The sequence below is a fragment of the Zonotrichia leucophrys genome, chromosome 6, assembly GCF_028769735.1.
Source record: "Zonotrichia leucophrys gambelii isolate GWCS_2022_RI chromosome 6, RI_Zleu_2.0, whole genome shotgun sequence".
NCBI lineage: Eukaryota > Metazoa > Chordata > Aves > Passeriformes > Passerellidae > Zonotrichia > Zonotrichia leucophrys.
The window spans coordinates 22,796,827-22,817,884 of NC_088176.1; the positions used below are offsets into that span (position 1 = coordinate 22,796,827).

The following is a 21,058-nucleotide window of genomic DNA, read 5'->3' on the forward strand; positions in this document are numbered from 1 at the left end:
AGCAATTGCTGGCACTCTTAAATCCTATTTTCACAGCAGAGGACAATTTTCTCTCTCTTACCTGAGGTTCTTTCGGCTGAGTTTGCTGGAATTATCCTCTCAAAATGTTATAACTAACAGTTATTTTCATCACAAAACTATGAAACTTACATTTAAACTCTTTGCACGTATTTAGATAAAAAAACCAAAGCAGCATTTTCAGCCTTTTATTTCTTAAACCAGCCAAAAAGACAAGCTTGAATCCTAATACCTTACGTTTATCCCACTGGGCTACAAATATCATCTCAACTTGGTTAAAAAAATCTGATGATTGAGCTAACTACTGAACTCAAATGGTAAGCATTTGTGGACCAAACAGATTTGTCAAATGAAGGAATAAAGATAATTTTAACTGATTGCTGTTATTGCCAACAAGATAAGATTAATCTGCAGCAAAATGAGGTACAAAAGTTGAAAAAAAAAAAGGGTCACTTACTCTGAAGATCAAAGTCATCATCTTCAGAAAGCTGATCATTCCCTGCCTTCAGAGGAAGGGCATAGGGAATATTACATAAGGAATGTCATTAACATTTGCACTGAAAAAACTTGAAATTAAAAAAAGCTATTGCAAATATAAGTGTCATTTTATCAAGAAACAAATTTTTTCCAAGCTGCTGAAAGAATTTAACATTTTGACAGACCTGTTTCTAATTCTGGAGAAATATGATATTTGTGAATTAAGAGTAAACCACTGTCTTTCTTTTTATACGAAATTTTCACATATCTTCAGGAAGACAGGAAGGACGTGAAGTCATAAAAAAGCTGAATTGGCCGCTTTGGACATGGGGTTTGGTGGGAAAGGAGTTGTTTTGTTTTGTGCATTGGGTCTGGCCGGGCTGGGGGGGCATTGTTGTTTCAGGCTCGGGTAGTTTCTTTTTCTTAACTAGCAGCAGTAGCAGCACTGTTGGACACTTGAAAGTGTGAGCCAGTGAAGGAAAAATTAAGATACTGCATCTTTGAAAGCTTCCTCAGCCCTTGGTGCTATATTCTTCAATATGGTAGGCACAGAAAATATCTTGGTGAACACACACATTCAGCATATGACGTACTGTTAATAAAACATATCAATGAGAGATAATTCCCCATAATATGAAGTAACTAGGCTATATAGTACTAAGATTTTTATGATTTGATTCTTGAAACAGTTATTATATCTCTTCCATTTTCCCTCCTACATTTTTAGAATCTGAAAATTTTTAGAACAAAGACTCATATTTTAAAAACCTGTGTGTACATCTGTGTTAAAAATATTACCTAGAAATTCACACTTCACACAGGAGGATAAAACCTCTTCATCTTTAACAGGTGCATTTTGTAGAGGAAAATTAATTAAAATTGCTTAATTAAATGAGATCTAAGGAAATCTGAAAAAACTTTAATATACCTCTTCTCACTGTTTTTCAAGTGAGTTAAGTAATAAGATTAAATAAATATTTTTTAAAAAATTAAATCATCCAAAACATCTTCCACACTGGAAGTGTACAAGATAACGGCAGAACTGAAAATGTTTTAAATTACTTTAGTCACAGTCTGCTTCCACAGTTAACCACAGTTTGCCTCAAGAAAAGGATCCATGTAGACAGACAACTGATGAAGTTGTCTAAATATAAAGCTCCAGTCCTCACCTAAAATTATAGATACTGTAAAAACAACTACTCTTACAAAAACTTGTAAGGAATTGTTTGTGCAAACAGAGCTGACCAATCCCAGATTAAGCTGGTACTTTCACACCTAAGTAATAGGATCCCCTGTTCACCTGGGTTTTGGATTCATGCTCACATCATCTGTGTTGTGTTAGCAAAAGCATATATTTGTATTCAAAGAGAAATGACAAACTGAACAGCTAATAAGTTTACTACCAGATGTTATCAAAAATGTACTTTTTCAGCCATTTTCTAAGCAAAACGACACACAAGTTTACATTGGAAAAAAACCCAATCAAATGAGTAAGAAACTCTCACAGTCACAGGCAGAGCACCCTAAGAAAATCTACAAGAGGCCAAGCACCCTTTTTCTGCTGTTCAGCTTCTGCTGCAGTTCTGGAGCCTTCACTAGCTATTGCACAAGACCAAAGTCTGCTCTAGTGGGTATCTGTATTTCTCATGGTATTCTCTTTAGTTTCCAAGCCAGTGCATATTTCTCTAGTGTCAGTCTACTTTAACAGAAGCTGTCCATGTGAAGTGCAGGCACAGAATTGTAGAAATTACATGGAGTCTTGAACATAAGTCTAGAAAAGATTACAAGATGGTATTTTAACCACGAATACATCCACCAGAGACAGACCTAGGAGAGCTGTTCAAGACTGCTTAAGGCAATGTTTGCATTCACAACAAAAGGTTAGGATGTGGCCTCCAACTTCATCAGGCACTGAAAAAGAACCCTTGTCTGAGGCAGAGAGGTTGGCAGCTGTCACAGGGTAATTTTGGATCAGGCAAACACTTGCCCTGCAATTCAGGTCAATGTGAACAGAATGTAGAGATTTGAAAGGAAGTAGATGTTTGTCAACAACAAATCATATATATGGGCTGCAGTATCTTTAGACATTTTTATGTCAGTTTAGCTGTGGAAAAATAAAGTTCAAAGATTTTTATTTCTAGTTAATTCTACCTGCAGCCACAAATGCCCAACTGTGGCTTGTAAGAATAAGGGTGAAATTTTCAGACTTTTTGTTTCTAATGTTACTATTTTGCAACTCCTTTAAAAATATCCACATAACTACATTCTTTATTTAAACACCTGGGCAGAATTACTCTTTCCAGAACAAGGGCTAAATCTATGTCTGGCATGTAATATTATAAAAGAACATGGTATATCAGGAAACTCCTGATCTGAGCTAAGGGCATCTCCTCCTAGTGTTCACTCATGACTTCAGTTCTACTTGGTTGTGCTCAGAAGATATGCAATGTATGGCTGTCACCTACCTGCCAGAACCTGCCTGTTCTCATTTTCTTCATCCCCTATTAGATGCTGTTACCATGGTGTGGCTTTTTCAAGAGCAGGTAAGGTGCAAGTCCTTATGACTAAAGGCTATTACTAGTTGTGCAGATTACAAGACTTGTCCATCCACAACCTGGGTTCATGCTGAAGATGACTATCTGGCATCTGAGAATAAAGAAACTGATAAAGCAGAAAAGTTAGTACATAATTATCTTCCCTAGGCTTTTGCATAACTCAATGAACAAAAGAGACTGGACTGTCACAAGTGTAAAAACTGAGAGCATTCTACAATGTGCCTTTGAGCAAATATTCTCACTTTTCCCCAGTGACACTCCCCTGAAAATATCAGTGATAGACTCATTCTTCAGTTAAAGCCTCCATCCAAATCAGCTGCATCTCCATTTGAAATCCTTAACAACAATGGGCCAGAACATAAATGTTGGTTTGTGTTAACATTTTTTAACTTCTCGGGTTGTACAGTCTGTGAACATCTCTGGTATTTATACATCCAAGGATAGGCAACAGCAGAAAACAAACTTGTTCTTCTCAAGGTGGGTATTTGAAACTATCAGGTGGGTATACCAATTTTAGTCAGAAATTCAAACCTCATATGAGGACTCAACTAAACACGGTTAAGAAGAGCATGAGCTGTATGCACCCGTTACACACAAGTCAAGTTACAGAAATTGAACTTTATTTAGCAATCAGTTTCTTCAACTTTTTTTTGATACAAAGTGACATTTTCATTTAGTACAGAAAAATCCATGTCAGAACAGTACCTGTCTGTTTCAGTTGTACCACTGGAGTCTACTATGATCTCGAACTTTAAAAAACAAACAAAACAAACAAAAATTTGAGATAAACAAAAAACAGCTTCTGTCCCTCACCATGAGAAGTACTTCAACTACTAATTAACCCATTCAATTTAATATTTTTTAATTTATATATACAGTATTATAATAGTATGGTATAATACTACATATATTTTAGATGTTTTTATAGTTCAGAACACTGTATATAGTGTATAACTACATAAATACTATAAAAAGTATTTTGAACTATAAAATACCAACTGTAAAACAGAATTTAAATTTAGGACCAGATCTTTCTTGAAGAACTGTGAAGAATCCCTTTTTTTAATTATAAAAGCTGCAAACAGAAGCAAAATTACAGCTTGTAGTGTAAAATTAGAAACCCTACATAATGAAATGTTAGAAACAGTGACTGAGAAGCGAGTCTACTCAAATAATATTTTAAAAACAATTAAAATACAGTACCCAGGAAACATGGCACAAGAGACAGAAGAAACAGGTACAAAACCTGTGTTAGGAACACAGAGTCAGAAGTGCAAAAAAACAAAAAGGGAACCGATATAATAGAGTTTGGTACAACAGGTAAATAAGTATTGCAACCAAAACTAAACCATCACTTATTTTTTGACAGTGAAAACACTAACAATTTAGTACCTTTCTAAAGGCTTTTAACCAAAGCCCTAAAACTGTGTCTGCTCTTAAATAAAAACAGTCTATGTGAATGCTACACACTGAAATACAAAGCTTAAGAATTACCCTGCAAAATTGCACCAACATAAGCTTTCCATATTTACAGTATCTAAAAGTGACAGAACACAGCATGCTAGGCCTAGTTTATAACTCTACCTCACCTGTACTTAATCCAGGCCCAACAACCAAAAATTATTACTTGTCAACACATGTTAAACTTGGATTGCTTAGATACATTATGATGTTTAAATATTAGCTTCATGCATAAAACAAGAAACGACATCTTTGACAGACAAGCATTGACAGGATACAAACAGTGGTCTGCCCTGTGTAGGAGTGTACTTCCTTTTGAGCTTACTCCCAAGACGTACCGATTCAATCCCACATTATTACCTGGTTGTCAAGTCAACAATGTGCTTAGAAATGGTCAAAATTGTAACTAAGAGTCACATTGCGCATAAACTGTCCTCTCATTCCAAGAAATTTCACTCCATTTTGGAGAGTTACCTCATTAAGTGAAAGGACACAGAGTTAAAAAAAGAACAAAACAAAACGACATTCAAGTAAACAGCAAGAACCAAATACTCTGAAAAGGTTTTTGTAAACGTGTCATTCTACAGGGTTTTGCAGCATTGTTAAATTCATTACTCATGGACAAGTACACACAGGTCACCACCCTCGTGACAACCTGTCGTGTACACGTACAATGTGAGAGACAAGCTCGGTGAAGTGATGATCTACCCTTCCCACATGCCTCGTCAGGTCCTCGTGTGTTCAGTGTTATCATTCCCCTTCACAAAACAGAAATCACTTATGGATATCTTTATAAAGACAGAAATGAACTGAGTCCGTTGGGTAGAAAGTTAGTTGGTTATTTACATCTGAAAGTAGTTTCACAGCAAAATAAATCTACAGTGGGCCAGCTGGGATCCACAGGACCTTGTTTTGTTCTTGGTCGACAGTTGTCATAATCTGAGTGCAAATGCTTGAAAGGGCTCCTCCCTGGACAATGCCTGCAGAAAAGGAAACCCCACATACAAATGAGATGAGAGCAAACAGTTATGAGTAATTACCAAGAACAGTCTTCTGCATTTATCTCCGAAGTGTTTATCAACAGATCAGAATTAAGCAAGTCAACTCAGCATCTGACAGATGCATGTCTCTATTTAAAAAAAATAAACAGAGCAAAGAGGTCAAGCATTCAATACACAGTTTCTTCTGCTAGCTCCTAAAACAATCCAGGGAAGTCAAGGAACTGATGGCTATAATCAGCTAAGACAACTGTTTTGTAAGTAGCCTCCATGTACTATTTTCAGAGGCATCAGGTGGCAAAGTTTAAGTCTAAAGATGGTCAGAACCTGCTATAATAAACCTCTGTTCAACATGTGGTGTTAAGAGTTTTTTATTTATGGGGTAATATACATAGAGACTATAGCTGTAGCAACTAGACACTATTTACAAATATTAGAAGTAAATTATGAGCAGCTCACAGATTGCTGAGCTAAATAAAACAGCAGTGGTTGCTACTCCAATTCTTATCGTCAACCAGATTCAAGGAACAAAACGCCAACAGCAAGCAACTCCCTGAAAATCAATTCACAAGATAAATGAAAACCTTTTATTCTACCCTTGCTAAACATAAAAAGTAAAATGCCACCACTGACATATGAGAGGACAACATACTGTCCTCAATACTTAAAAACGGAGGAACTTTTTGACTTAAGAAATATGTTAGCCAGCAAAGCCTCTGGCTGCAGCTAACACTAATGCTGAAAAATTATGGAAAGTCTTACACAGCTTAAGGCATAATTTTTCTTTTTGAGAAGAGAAAATACGATGTCACACAAATATATAATATCTGGCACTGCAATATATACTACAGTTAATCATGTCAGGTGACTTCGGATACAGAACACAGTAACTGAAAAGGTCTACGAAAAATGACAAACGGCAGGCAAGAAGTGATTCAGATTACACACTGTATTCACAACTTGGTAGAGGAAACAAAGCCAACTTGAAAGTCATTAGTCAAAAACTGAACTCCATGAAGCAGTTAAAGAGTATGACCTATAGCCCCATGACTAACCTAATAGATAAACCATGCCTATATCTATCTAGATACTATCTACAGGCTTATTTCATGTACAGTATTATAACTTCAACAAACTTCAATGGCAGTGCAATTTGAACACCAACCCTCTCTGACTACCAGCATCTGGAAGTGCTGATGACAGCTGGAGCCCACAGCACAGAGGCACCAACAGAAGGAGGCCCTTCCCACAGGGCATGTGAGAAGACACACATAAGACTCTCAGACTAAAATGCCACAAATGCCTAAACAAGAAGCAAAAGATAACATGTGGTGATGTAATTTGGCCATGTGCATGTCAAGTTCTCTGTAGGTTTAGTATGCACCATGTAAAAAAACATTTATATGGCTATTATATAACATTTTGTTGAGAACACATGGCTTCTCTCAGGATCCACTGAGAGAGCTCTAAGCTAAACACACCCTTTTGTCTCTCCACATTGGCAGTTATGCCTCAAAATATTTTTGTAAGAATCCCATTGTTCAGGAGATGAAAAGTTAGGTTTTGGCTAATAGGGTGTTAGTTCTTTTTAAATTTTGTTGCTACGAACATCAAGATACATTCAAAAGAGTGGGGATAAAATTCCAGCTATGTGGAACCACAGGGAAATATACTCTGAAATGAACAGAGAATCTCCAAACACTGTTCAGTTTTTTTTCTCCAGTAAAAATACTACAATCCAAGACTGATTTCATAATTTTATGAAGTTAAAAAGGCTTCTAAAGTTGAATTTAATTATTCCAAATTCCAATGCATGCTCAAGAAGCCTTGGACAATTTTTTTTCCATTGTTGAAACATTTAAAGTATGTCTCACAAATCAAAATCACACAATAACAGAAGGGAGGTTGAGTTTAGAAAGGACCTTTAGAAATTATAATTTGTTAGTTTAAACTACCAGGAGTTTCTGTTGTTTTGATTGATTTTCACAATTTAGAAAACTCTTCTACTCCTTACATGGTATAACACTGACAACACTATGTGAAATCATCAAATCCTGACCATACTTTCTATACTACTGGCTAGTAATAAAACCTTTTCAGAATCTCTTTAGATCATAAGATTCTAATATTCAGAAGAAAGGAGATTTCTATCTTGACATTTCCTCTTCTGGTAAAATAAGAGAATAAGAGTTAGTCAAAAGGGAAGGCAGAATGAAAAAACCAAGCTGCTCATTGAAAGGACATTGATCTCTTGAATTAAAATGCAAATGGATTAAATTACCACTGTGTTCCTACTGAAAGTTTTATTAAATACTAACCTGTAAAGTACTTGCTATACTCCTGTTCTATTTTTTGAGCTGTCTCAAATTGTTCTTTGGAATGCTTTTGTGTAACTTTGTCCCTCAGGAAGATTGGGTCTTTTTGCTCTCTGAAAAAATAAACAAACAAAAGAGAAAAAAAAAAGAAACACCTTGTATAAGAGTAATTTTTTTATGGACTTGAAAAGAGTGCCTCTAGTTGGGCAAACAGGAAAGGCTAATTCACACGCAAGCAGACTCCTAGGCCCAGAGTGCCATCTACTGTGTCTCAGCAGCATCAACAGTCATCAGGATCATTTCAGTGCTAATAAATTTATGTGCTCTCAGACTAAGGTGGTATTTCTTTAAAGTTTCAGAGACTGGGAGGCAGTGGATGAAGAAAGAATATAAGTTTATCCAGTTCATATAAATTGGATCATCATCTCATATACATGCCAGTACTCCTTACACAAAGCTGGGCACAAGTATCACTCTTCTAAGGGCTTGTGAAGTATCAAGCACCAAGTAAAGTTAGTATTTTCATGTTATCCTATCTATGACACATTTTTGAGATGCCTCTTTTCTATTACACAAGCTCTTGAAAATAAAAGATGAAAAAACAGAGAAATACAAATGCCAAAATAATTACTTAAAAACATAATTACTAAACTAACCTATCATTGCTGTGGTGCATTTCTGAGAATGCCAACAGAGCTTGTGCTATATCAAAAAGAGTGTTTGGACAAACTTTTGGTGCACACAACAGGCAGACAAAATGTGCGACTTATACCGATGACTGTCAGAAATCCTTGCTTGACTAGTTTGACCATTGTCCCTTTCCAAAAAAAGGAAACAGCTGTAATGGTCACAATTTCACTTCCAAAGGTGGTCAAGACATGACAGTTCCATTTATCACAATCCTATAGTGGTAATGAAATACACCTCATTGCTCTATGTCCTGTTTGTACTTTAAACTAGTGATACTTATCTTCTTTATGAAATAGATAGTAGTCAAATTTGCCTACAGATTAATAATATAAGAAGTCTTCAACTTTAGATACAAAGACAGCACAAGTATAAGATTTTTTAGCAAAATGTTCCTCAATATTCATGTTGGGAGATGATTTCCCTTCTTGCCAAATCAATCTATCAAAATGTGTGAAGGCTTTTTCAAACATCGGCGAGGGGGGGGACTGGCATTTGCTCGTCCTGTGCTCTGTTCCTGGCTATATTCAAACAGGAATTTCACAATTACTGAAAGAACACAGCCTGAGAAGACCACAGTATATGCACAATGTGGCAAAAGGGGACTTTCCTTGCTTTGTTTACTGGAGAATGAAGGTGGGAAAGCTGAGGCTATGAATCAATTGGCTATGAATCAATTGGCACTGCACCCATACTCTTGGCCCTTCTAAGAAGGAGAAGAGCAGCTCCTTCTCATGGTCAACATGTCAATGGATCTTGCCCATATCAATCTTACAATGTACCACAAAGGTTAGCAGGAAAGATCCCCCTAGAGGAAACTCAGTTTGGTCTCTATGGATTTCTTTGATAGATTCACTTAATTGTCATGCAACCCAAATGAAGTTAAGACCCTATACCTCATAGTGGATTTTATAAGGACTATTTTCCTCATTTTACAGAATCTCAGAATGTTCTGAGTTGGGAGGGACTCAGAAGGATCACAGAGCCCAGCTCTTCAGTGAGTGGCCCATACAGGGATAGAACCCACATCCTTGGTGTTATTAGCACCAGGCTCTGACCAACTGAGCCGATCTCCCTGGCTGTCCTAAGAGATTTAAAATGGCTAGGATGAAATAAACAATAAAGGTAAACTTAGACTTATTTTAAGGTAGAATAAACATCCCTGAACTATACCCCTCACAGACTTACTTGATTTGTTTAGCATTTTTGTAGCGAATAAAAATTACAATAGGGTAGATATGAACACTGTGGAGCCGTTCGATGGCATGAGGAGCGATGTCAAGCAGACAATGACAATCCTAAGATCAAATGTAAATGCAAAACACTCATTCAGTTAAAAAGCACAAGCACACATGCAAATCCCCCATTTCTTCCCCTACTTAAATCATAACCCAACAATTTTGCCATACATATAGCATTTTGGGACTACTGAGCAAATTGTACCCAAAGGATTTATAACAAAAGATAATAGATGAAAAGTTGCAAGAAATAGCATTCACAGTACCAAAAGCATGCATTGATAGAAAAAAACATACTTGAAGAACTTATCGCATGAAAACTTAGATTGAAATATATGCATTACACTTTTTCAAAGTTTAAATATTCCTATTAATTTTCTCTTTCAGAAATCATAAGCAAACACAAGTGTTAGTAGGACTTTCCATGTGGTTTGATTGAAAACTGTAAGCAGCGAACAGACATCAGGTAAACATCCATCTCCAGGATTATGATGATGTTTATATTCTATATGATTGCATTAAATGGAATAGTTTAAAAAATTAAATCCTTTTTTTGGAGGTGATAGAGCATGGAATTTAAGAACATTATTTCTAACTTTATTTAGTAATACTGTAAAAGAATAAGAACATTTCTAGTTTCTATAAAGGTGAGCTCATTTTAAATAGTCACATGCAAAAGTAAGCTAAGTTTTACTTTATTTAGCAACCTGCGGAACAGTTCCCTGAATATCTTAAAGGATGACACTGCTAACATAATTTCCACCCCCCAACATAAGTATGTAAATTGTACAAAGAACTACAGCATTAAAATTGACTCACCTTTTCTGTTATCTCTTTTATTGAAGCTACAGTTGTCACATCGAAATGTCCACTCCTCCGTTTGTAATCGATGAACAGACAATCCTTCACACCCCGCTCTATGGCTTGCTGGGAAGCTTTCATAACCTCTGTTGCACAGAAGAGAGCCCCTTTCATTACTGTTCCTTAGGCACAGAAAAAGGCTGAGACGACAAGGTCTGCAAAGCCAGATTCTTGGGGTGTTATCCGTCTTTGTGCTGACATTTTGTTGATTTATACAGATGTTACTACTGTGTATTCTACGCATGGCTAAAATAGCTGTATTGGCACACTTACCAAGGGGACATCTGCAAAACTTTCCAGGGGATTCTTTGACCAGCATGTCTTTCACAGCATCAAGTAAAGGTCCTAGAATCAGAACAGGCCTAGGGGAGGTACAGTCCACTTTCTGGACACGCTGATAAGCCAAACTTGCAGAATCTACACACACAGAAGATATTTATTTGTAAAAGCTTACATTTCCAGGCATTCATCAAAATAGCAGAAGCATCATTATAAGAATTATGAGAAGACCTCCTCTGCAAGGGATGGCAAAGGGATGGCAAAATACAAAATATGGTCAGTCATTATTGAAGTTTTTCCACTTGACAGCTGAAACTAGAGATTTTTCTAACTGAACCTGTTGTTCAATTAAAAAAATTGAATTCCTCACCTTCCCCAATCATCTCTAAAAGTGTAAACAATACACAATATTTGATATATCTGGCTTGATTTGCTGAGCTCTTACAAGGTAGTAAGCATTGTAACCAATGTGATTTTTCTAAAGGAGTGAAGAAATAAAAGAGAAGACTTTGAGTGGTGCACAGGATTTCTGTCTAGACTAAGCAACCTGGACTGAAATTCAATAGTTGAAAGAAATATCAAAACCATGCATAAAAAAATCTCCCTCTCCAAATGAAATAGTAATGCTAATAGGTTCAGGGAGAAATTAGGAAAATATTTTGAAACACACTGGCCTGTAATTTAATACAAAAAAAATTTCTTATTGGAGATAATGATCACCATTTGTATTCAGAGCAATTAGAAAGTAACATTATTTGTTGCGCTGTGCTACACCTTCTTAAAAATGAAAGAGAAGTAAAGGCAAAACCCTCCCAAGTATAACAAAGGTACTTGCCATCCAAGAAAGGAATTGAGTCTGTACTGATTGTATCTAGAGCCAATAAATCTTTTCCATCTTTGGAACCACTTCGCTTATGTTTATGCTTTCTTCTGAAGAATGACCTCCTTGCTGCTGCTGACAATGTCTTAGATGAACTGTTTTCATCTTTAGCCTCAGACATGCTGTGTCTCCTGTAGAATTCCTGATCCATCCTAGAATAAAACACACAAAATGGCTGGTATTTAAAGTTACATTTTTAATACTTTTGACAGTATCACAGCTGGTGATGCTGAGCCTGATGTGCCCCAGGACACTGTCTTTTCTAGTTTACTGTTTAGCAGCATTAAAACCAACTTGACACAGCAATATATATAATTCAATGTATATTAAAGAATGCCATCCTTAAAATGACATATCTAAGTATTACCATCTTCCAGAAAGAACAGAAGCAAACAAGTCTTTTATGCATCTCACTAGTCAGACTTGTAAAGACAAATACTTTTTAAAGATGAATCCTGTAACTGAGGTCACTTACATATATTTACTGGGAATCTGTCCTCTTTCCAGCTTCTGAGCATTCTCATCTAGCTGCCAAGCCATCCAACAACCAAAATTTCCCTGTGGTAGAGTGTCATCCACATACAAAATGTCATCTTTCTTAAAGCTTAAATCCTGCTCCATCTCTGCCACACGGTCATAAAGTGCTCTGGAAAGGAAGACAAACAGGCTCTGCAACTGGCCTCTATCAACTCAAGGGAAGAACACCCCTTTTCTGAAAAAAGTTAACAGATCAGTGGCATTCTCTACATCTCAGGAATACATGAGTGAAAAGTGAGAGAGAGACTTGCTATACTAGACTTTGTACTTGCTGTGAGGGAATAGCTGGATAAATCAGTAAATTTCAAATTTAAAAAAACATGGCAGTATTTCCTAACAGCCTTATGCTGTCATTACCAGTCATGCTCAAATACCTGATGTAGAATCCATCTCCAGGAAGGTCTTTTATCTTATTAAACTCTTCTATCCTATATTGAGTCTTTATTTTGATATTTTCTCCAGGCTTCAACATTTCAAGATAAGCTTCTTCAGCTGTTTTATTTCTCATGTCAATGGACCCGTACTGCAAAACACAAAAATAAACCTTTAGATGTGAAATTGTACTCAACAAGCCATAGAAGTAGGTGAGCTTGTAAAACATGCACAATTAGTTGGTTTTTCTCACTTGCAGTTTCTATATTTGTCTTGTCACTTAAAACTCAACTAGAGTTTGCACCTTCAGATGTCTAGCAAGAGACTGAGACATTATAGTGGAAAACAAAAAACTCAAGTGCAAACAGCAGACAGGTACTGTGAGAGAGCACTTCTTTAGAAAGTTTTCCCAAGTGTAAGCTGAGAATCATAAAATTCACACTGAAAAAATTATTATTTTTAGGGATAGCAAGTGGTCTGAAGGAAGTCAAACATGATTACAAAGCAAAATCTGGACACTAGAAGTTCAAAGGAAGTCTCGGTGCTCACTTGTATCTGAAAAGCTCATAAAGATTTAACAGTCTTGACAAGTAGATAAATATTCTCATTTCAGATACAGAAAGCAGAGTCAAAGACACAATACATGGTTTTCCCTAAAATCTCTTTGGAATTTCATAGTGGTAAGACCAATATTGTTCTCTGTTTCACAGCGCCTTTCACATCCTTGCCTCTCTCCTACATACAGCCATGGGATTCAAAGCTACCCATTTAGATGAAGGGAGCAGTTGTTAGTAATTACAGGCAGACGTATGGGAGTCCTTTCAACTTTGAGGCATCCTGTGCCATCAACAGTGACAGTACTCCAGGCTCACATCATCGAGCTCCTCATGTGCTGCAAGAGCCAAAATTCAAGTTTGTTTTCTGACCATTCTTACCTAGGTTTTGGGGCAGGAACTCCACACTCACAGACCTTTCCACACTGTGGGACAGCACAGCACTTGGCACCTCCCTCTTTATGCCATCCCAGTCATTAGCCAGTGCACTGCAGACAGTGCACTGCTTACCTCAAGTATCATGTCACCCAAGACCAGTCCATCAGGTCCTTTTGCTGGGCTGTCATCATCTACATCTGAGACAAAGATTCCATACAGGTTTCCACCACATATCTGGATTCCAAGATCAACTTGGGATTTCTTAACAACAACAATTCTAGGTTCAGGGGTCCTTTTGTTTGTGTCCATGGGGCCCCTTTCAACAGAAAGAAATAACACATGTACTAGAATTGGAAAAGTTGCCATGCATAAAATCAACTTGCCATCTGAAGAATATATATTTTTATAAATATTACTCAGAATAGGTCACCAACAGACAGAGTCTTCAACAACAAACAGCACCTTTCCAACTAAACCAATCTTGCAGAAAGCTTTCTTCATTCCTTGCAGATCTCATGTGTCAGAAACAGTGTGAAAACATATACATTTCTATCCTGGGGTCCACTTAACTTTTCTGCTGACTTATTTCAACCAGACACAGCATTCACAGGAGTACACTTCCGGATTTAAATACCCTTCATATCCGAATCATGACCATTTATTTTCCTTTAAGACAGAAGTCTCCCTCTCTACCTTAAGGAATTCCGGGGACTTGTAGTTGGAGTGGTTTGTTTGGATGGGGGTGTCATTGTCCCTTCGTCCTGCTCACTCACAGTGTCGATCACAGAATGATTGTCAGGCGTTGCAGCTCCGCTGCCTTGGGGGGTGGAATGATTACTCACAGGTTCCAAGCGAGAACTAAGACAGGGGAAAAAAAACAGAAGAAAAGACTGGTGGGTTAATGCCAAATATTTTCCACTCAAAATTTTTAATTTGGCTGTAAGTCAATTTTAGAGTAACAGAGATAAAACCCAAACCCTATAACTCAAATGGGCATGACAAAAAACATATGTTCACCATAAGTCTATGAGAAAGACAAAGCTCTGTTTTGAAGTGTGATCATGCATCAAAATCGGATGGCTAATTTCACCAGGTCATTTGCCTTCTCTAATTAACATTGGAAATTCTGATTTTGGGAAAAAAAAGTAAAAAAATACTTGAAGTATTAAAATTTCATAATCCTAGGAAGAAGTCATCTTGGATTTTATGTTAGTATATTTAGGGATTATGCCCAAATAGAAGAGAAAATATATTTTGATGCATCCAGCATTCTTCTTTTGACAAACATGCATTCACCAATTATTTTTCAAAGCAATCACACTTTTCAGCACACACGTGCTCGCATTTGCAAACATATTAAGCGTACAGAAGTTAGCTATCAGCTAAATAATTATGTGGACAGGAGAGCTGTCTTTTTCCAGGTCTAGCCAGCCTTACCTTGACCGTGAGTGATTGCCAAGCTGATACATGTGTGGGTTATACTGAGCCAGAATAGTGATGGTGTCGCACTGCTGCCCAATGATTAGTCGAGCTTGTTGCTCTGTAGCATTTCTCAAATTAATTCCATTAAACTATGGGAAAATTGCACAAACCAGAATGTCAAGTTTGCAAATGGAAACCAGCAAGCTCATTCTTTCAGTGTCCTAACTAGAGTAATGTCTAAATGCTCACTTATTCCCACTGGAGAAAACAGGAGAATGAAAATGTTGCTATACAGTGAGTTCTAGGGTTTACTCCTTGGAAGGAATAATCATAATTTTCAAATACTTTGTAACTTGACAAGGAGCTTAACAATACTTTCACTCTTAAAAGACATATATATTCTGAGCTACGCTATGATTTGATACAAATTGATTCAGATCACTAATATGAGTAAATTCAGAATTTAAAGATAAAATCAGATCTATTCAGGTCTATTTTAGTATCAGAAACACACTGTGCAACAGAAGGTGCTTTAACACGATGTTACACTTACAAAACAGTTCTGTACTTTACAAAAGGCTCCTCCCTGTGTTTATCTAACACAGTATGCAGAAACATCATTGAGCCTACATAAATAATTGTTAACCAGGTATCTTAGCTAAGAATATGGCACAGCAACAACAGCATGAAACTTGGTAAAAGCCAGCTGCTTGAAGATGCTCTTACTAGGCAGAGCATGGGATTGGGACTGAAGTTTAAGATTAAGGATAGAACCTAACTAGCTTAAAATTTAATTACATCTGCATAAGACAAGATGAAGATATCAACCAGATGAAGATATCATCAAAAGACATGATTTTTATCATAAACCCTGAAAATGTCACAACAATCACAATTATGGACTATTACAATAGAGTGTACCCTTTGCTACATCTCACAGTGCACAGGGTTTCACAACGTAGTTGCTTTGCGCAAGGCAGATATGGCTGCAGTCATACAAGCAGATTTATCAAACCTTAGCAATAGGAAGCAAACAATTACCTCCAGTAACTGATCACCATATTCAAGGCCAGCTTGATGGGCAATGCTCCCACCTGTTACTTTAGAAACAAATATTCCACCATTTTCTCCGCTCACAATGGAAATCCCGAGTGGCTCAGAACCCTTCTGCACTTTAACATGGCGTGGCTCTTCCATGTAGGGCCTTTTAAAAGGAAATTTAAAATTGAGTTGGAAAAAATTGCACTTGAAACACCACAGTACCAAAGTTACATGCAATATTTATGCCTGTCTGAACTGTAATAATAAAACAGCTTTTAACAGTTACTTAAAAAGCTCCACTAATTGCCAACAGTCTTAAATGCATTCCTTTATCACCATGCAATGTACAGTGGCAGAAGTAAGTGTACACCAGGTACATGACTGCTCCAAAAATGATGGTAAATATGAATTCTAAATAGAATGGTCATGAAGTTGATAGGAAAGAAGCTTCCAGATGCATATTATATGAAAGTAATTGAACCACTGTATATAATATGTCATTGTAAAACCATATTCCAGAAGGATATGTTGCAAATACAAATGCTGGGAGTCTTCATTGCCAGTGAAAATAAACAAAATGAATAGTAAGGTGGTAAACCAAAGGACAATAAAGCACAAATATAATATTTCATATTTGTATGCTGGGAAACACAAATTAGTAATGAAAATTAAGCAGTTACAAACTCAAGCCATTAGGACAGCAGTTTGCATGGTAGCATTACAATTACCATGCAAATTCTCCTCAGGGCAATTATCCAAACGTAAAAAAAGCACAAAGTGCGCAATACTGCTCGAGAAGGACAACCTTAGATCAGGCCAACCTCAAACTCCTTAGTGATGAGAACCTAGGCCTAGGAGCCACAGGGATTCTCAGAAAAGACCTATTACGGAACAGATATCTGAAAGATGCAGAAGATTTGAGAAGACAAGAACACTTAGAACAAGACAAACAGAAGTAAGACACTAGTAAGTATAACAAGAAAAAGGCTTATACAAACAAATACCCTGATACCTTCCCCTTTCCTACCCCCATATTTGGGATGTATCCACCTGTACAAATGAGGCTGGTCCATCCATGATGTGCATAAACCAAGAGTAGCCTTCTAAAAAGTCCTGGTTTTCACTATTATAAACTTTAAAATGTCTACACAGCAAGAAGCACCACCAGGCATTAACAGTTTAGCTCAGTGCAAATGAAATAGCTTGGGCACCAGGTGTGGTGTATTTTTTATTTTAATAACACTATACTGCATTTGACATGCATTAATTTGAACGCTTTCTTTCCTAGCATTTCATTATGCCACATAGATGTTAGCTAAATTGTGCTAACTGCTTAAACTATTTTACTGTGCTTTTCAGAAGCAAGAAGAGTTAACTGGACTTCGCTGACTACCACCAAAGTGCACGAGGCTGAGGAAGGGTATTTTTGGGAAAAGTAGGATTTGGGGCTGGGGACAGAGGGAAGGGGACATTGCTTCATAACCATGCATATTGCCAGTCTTTGAAGGGATCTTTTTGGTAGCCTTCTGCAGCAGAGGCACAATAGTTTGCCAGCATATTAATGCATATGAGATAAAAACTGTTGGCTGCTGACACGAATGCAAGTCTGGAACTCAGCCATCTACATCACCATTAACGGTAATGCCCCCAGCAATTGCTTACCCATGGAGTGAACTTATTACTGATGCTCACATTTTTTGCATGTAACCTAAATTAACTAAATTCTGATAGCTTGCAGAAAGCTGATTATTTTTTCATTCACTTATGAGCATGTAAGCAATATTATATGAAGTTTCTTCTTGTCACAAAATTCACCAAGGTCTATTTCTGCACTAAAAACTAAAACTGCAGCTTTTGGAGCTTTGTTTATTGTACCTTTCTGCTTTTTCATCTACCACACCCATTTTAATTTGTTTCAGATTGGAGTAAGAAGGAATCAAACCTATACAAATGTATCTGAGAATTCTAGTAAGAACAGAATGACAGATAATTATGCCTGTACAGCAAAGCACTAATAAAGTAAAAAAGGATAACATTAAAAAGGTATTTTATTTGATAAGCAGTTTTATCAAAATCAAGTGAAGCACTTTCACTATAATATTCAGACTGCCTGCCAGAATCACTAGACACGGAGTAAAAAGTCCTTATTGATGAGATCTTGTAATTTTCGTTTAAATTAAAATAAATAAATGGAAACATGGATTTTTTAAAAATCTATTTAATTATTCATTTTATCTGGGTAAAGGCCAAATGAATTATTTGTATTTTGTGGGAAACAGAAAGCCTATTACAACCCCCCAAAATTAAAAAATTTCTTAAGATAGTTTTAAGTAGCTACTTTGCTAAACTGAGAACTGTTTAATAGTTTGTTTTGTTTTAAAAACCCACCACCATACCTTAGAATTATACTATTTTTAGAAAATCAATTCAGACTATGGTTTATACATAAGCACAGCAAGAGCGATGGGGCTGGAACCCGGAAGTAACTCAATAATATGATCAACATTAACAAAAATTGTTATTTCCCAGAGATCAGAACATGTATCTTGTGCTCTAAGACACAGAGATACTGCCAAAACCCCAGCTTGTTCAGCTCAACACTCACATCATTAGTCATGAGAAAGAAAAAAGACACTCAGAATTTGCAAGTGACAATCAGAGAAACATTTATACAAGAACAGAAGCTGAGTACATGTACTACAAGTGTCACACTGAAGTAAGAATGTAAATTCACAAAAACCTCTTTATATTTCCTTTCAAATAAAGCTGCTCTTTGTATACAAGACATTCTATGAATGCTACAATAACTTAGTCACAAATTCTTCAAACAAGACAAAAGTTTCATGTAATATTTTATGAACTTTTTATTACCACCAGAAAAGTTAAAATACAGAATAACCTCACAATATTATCATTCACATTTTTATGGTCAGTGTTGTTACATAAATTAGGCATACAAAAGTATCTTGAAGTTGACATAAATCTATTTCAACACATCAGAGCTCTTTTACACCGCCAGAATGGCACTTAGCTGTCTTACTGGAAATAAAAGTCTGATTCAAATTTGTGTCTCAGTGTTCTATGCTCTGAATTTGTGTAAACCTTTTCATATATTCAGTCTAGCCAGATCAAGATAAAATGAAAACAGATGTCTAAGACTGATACTATAAGCAATGTAACTTTGAAATATTCATTGTGAGATATAAGGTCATTAAACACAAAGCACATGTTTTTAAGAAAGCTATCATGTTAGATTTCAATTCCACAAGCACATACACATACACTAAATGCTGCTACTAGCAGTGGTCCAGGTACAGCCAAAGGGATCAGTCAGAGCAGTGAAATTGCATCTGTATATGTTCTGTACTGTTTGCAGTAAAACTGCATCTGTACTGTTCTTCCTCAGTTATGTGCTCAATTTTTTACGTTATCTGGTTACATGGAAACAAGGCACAGTGGTTGGAGCATGTATTCTGCCATGCTAAGGCACTTGATATTTAGCTATCAGATGTTACTAGGTCTTAATTTTGTTTAGATTTCTAGAATATAGAACAAAGCTATCATAAATAAGCATGTGAGGTAGCTGAACTGAAAGGGTATATTCCAATTTAAACTGCTCTTACTTGGTGTTACCATTGGTCTAACATGGAAGAAACAAAACCTTTATGAAATCACCTATTCTTAAAATCCACAAAAAGATCTCTTACGTACTTTCTAATGAAAAATCATTCAATAACAGGACCTGAGATGCACTTCTAAATATCTATGTTTTTCATTTAAATTAAATGTTCACATTCCTTCAGACTAATAAACAAACACACAAAATTTCCTCAGATACATTAGTATTATAAACAAAAAATGTGGGGGCCTTACCTATCTTTTCTACGTTCTCCGACAGAAACGGGGCTAATGGAAATCCTAGGTAATGTGGAAAGGGAGTTCTGAGACTGGCTGCTGGTGAAGGAGGACGTTTCCAAGTTCAGAGGTGACTGGGGAGGAGTTATCAAGCTGGGACTGCTGCATTCTGAGTGTGACAAGGAGCCTAGGAAGAGGCAACAGTTGAGTGTTAGTGTCCTGCATCTGTCCTGGTTAGCAGATCTACCCAGACACAGTGAAAGACACCACACACACACATCTGAGACGTGAAAGAGGAGAGACTGTTCACTATCTATTAGGAAGACCAGGTAACTCATTTCAGACAGTGCAAACTCACTGTCAATGACTCAGTGTTAAACCTGTCCTCTCCAAGTGCAAACAACTACAGCCATTTCCAACAGGAGACAAGCTTACAGACAAGCTACAACATGTGTGTCTGAAAAGCATTTTAAAGAAAAACAAAAGACAGGAAAGAAGTAAAACAAAAATCTAATATGTAGGTTTGTTTTCAAACAAAATATTTATGTACAGCCCTTCCCTTTACATAGGAGGTACATTATATGACACCTGAAAAAGATAACAGAAGTCAAGCATGCATCCTACACAGAGACAGGAAAGCTCTGAAATTTCAAACAAGCTTGACGTGACTTAGATTGCATCTTTACCCTGGTTGTAGCCTTCCTAAGTAATCCATAGAACAACTGCCCTGACATTTTGCTCCCTTTGAAAAGCTACAGAAAATAAACCTCAAATTATTAATCACAAATGAAAGTGATGTTTCACAACTCTCTTGGCTCAGTTAGGAAAAGCACAGCACACAAGACATTAAGACTGCAGAACATTTGAGCAATGATGGCAGCAAAGAGTTGCTGATTGCTGTCAGCAAACTCCTGATTCTATAGCACTCCAACTACTGCTTGTCTTGAACCATCTTCCACTAGGCAATTTTGAGTGAAGTACTGAAATATTTTCACTGCATTTCAAAGTATAATTTACAACCAGTGATACAACAGTAAGCAAATCATATACTTAAAGAAACAAGCAAAAAAAACCCATGTCAGCTCACTGTTAAAATTTTCAAGGCATCATTCTAGAAGAACAACTACAAA

At 36.6% G+C, this 21,058-nt stretch overlaps 1 protein-coding gene across 6 annotated transcripts in view; it reads right to left on the reverse strand.

The window, feature by feature from the left end:
* Positions 1 to 3,648: 3,648 nt before the first annotated feature.
* The window catches only part of DLG5 (discs large MAGUK scaffold protein 5), a 96,290-nt gene continuing 78,880 nt past the window's right edge, over positions 3,649 to 21,058 (reverse strand). For 2 of the 6 annotated variants that reach the window (XM_064716278.1, XM_064716277.1), the window contains exons 21-34: positions 19,947 to 20,115; positions 16,895 to 16,972; positions 16,074 to 16,236; positions 15,048 to 15,181; positions 14,304 to 14,468; positions 13,743 to 13,926; positions 12,681 to 12,829; positions 12,245 to 12,415; positions 11,725 to 11,921; positions 10,884 to 11,027; positions 10,569 to 10,696; positions 9,700 to 9,809; positions 7,828 to 7,937; positions 3,649 to 5,491 (exon numbers count right to left, since the gene is read on the reverse strand). In XM_064716278.1, coding sequence (XP_064572348.1) covers positions 5,388 to 5,491; positions 7,828 to 7,937; positions 9,700 to 9,809; positions 10,569 to 10,696; positions 10,884 to 11,027; positions 11,725 to 11,921; positions 12,245 to 12,415; positions 12,681 to 12,829; positions 13,743 to 13,926; positions 14,304 to 14,468; positions 15,048 to 15,181; positions 16,074 to 16,236; positions 16,895 to 16,972; positions 19,947 to 20,115 — 2,006 coding nt within the window. In that variant the 3' untranslated portion in view covers positions 3,649 to 5,387. The remainder of the gene's footprint in view (positions 5,492 to 7,827; positions 7,938 to 9,699; positions 9,810 to 10,568; positions 10,697 to 10,883; positions 11,028 to 11,724; positions 11,922 to 12,244; positions 12,416 to 12,680; positions 12,830 to 13,742; positions 13,927 to 14,303; positions 14,469 to 15,047; positions 15,182 to 16,073; positions 16,237 to 16,894; positions 16,973 to 19,946; positions 20,116 to 21,058) is intronic. The other 4 variants (XM_064716280.1, XM_064716279.1, XM_064716281.1 and 1 more) reach the window with 3 other exon arrangements.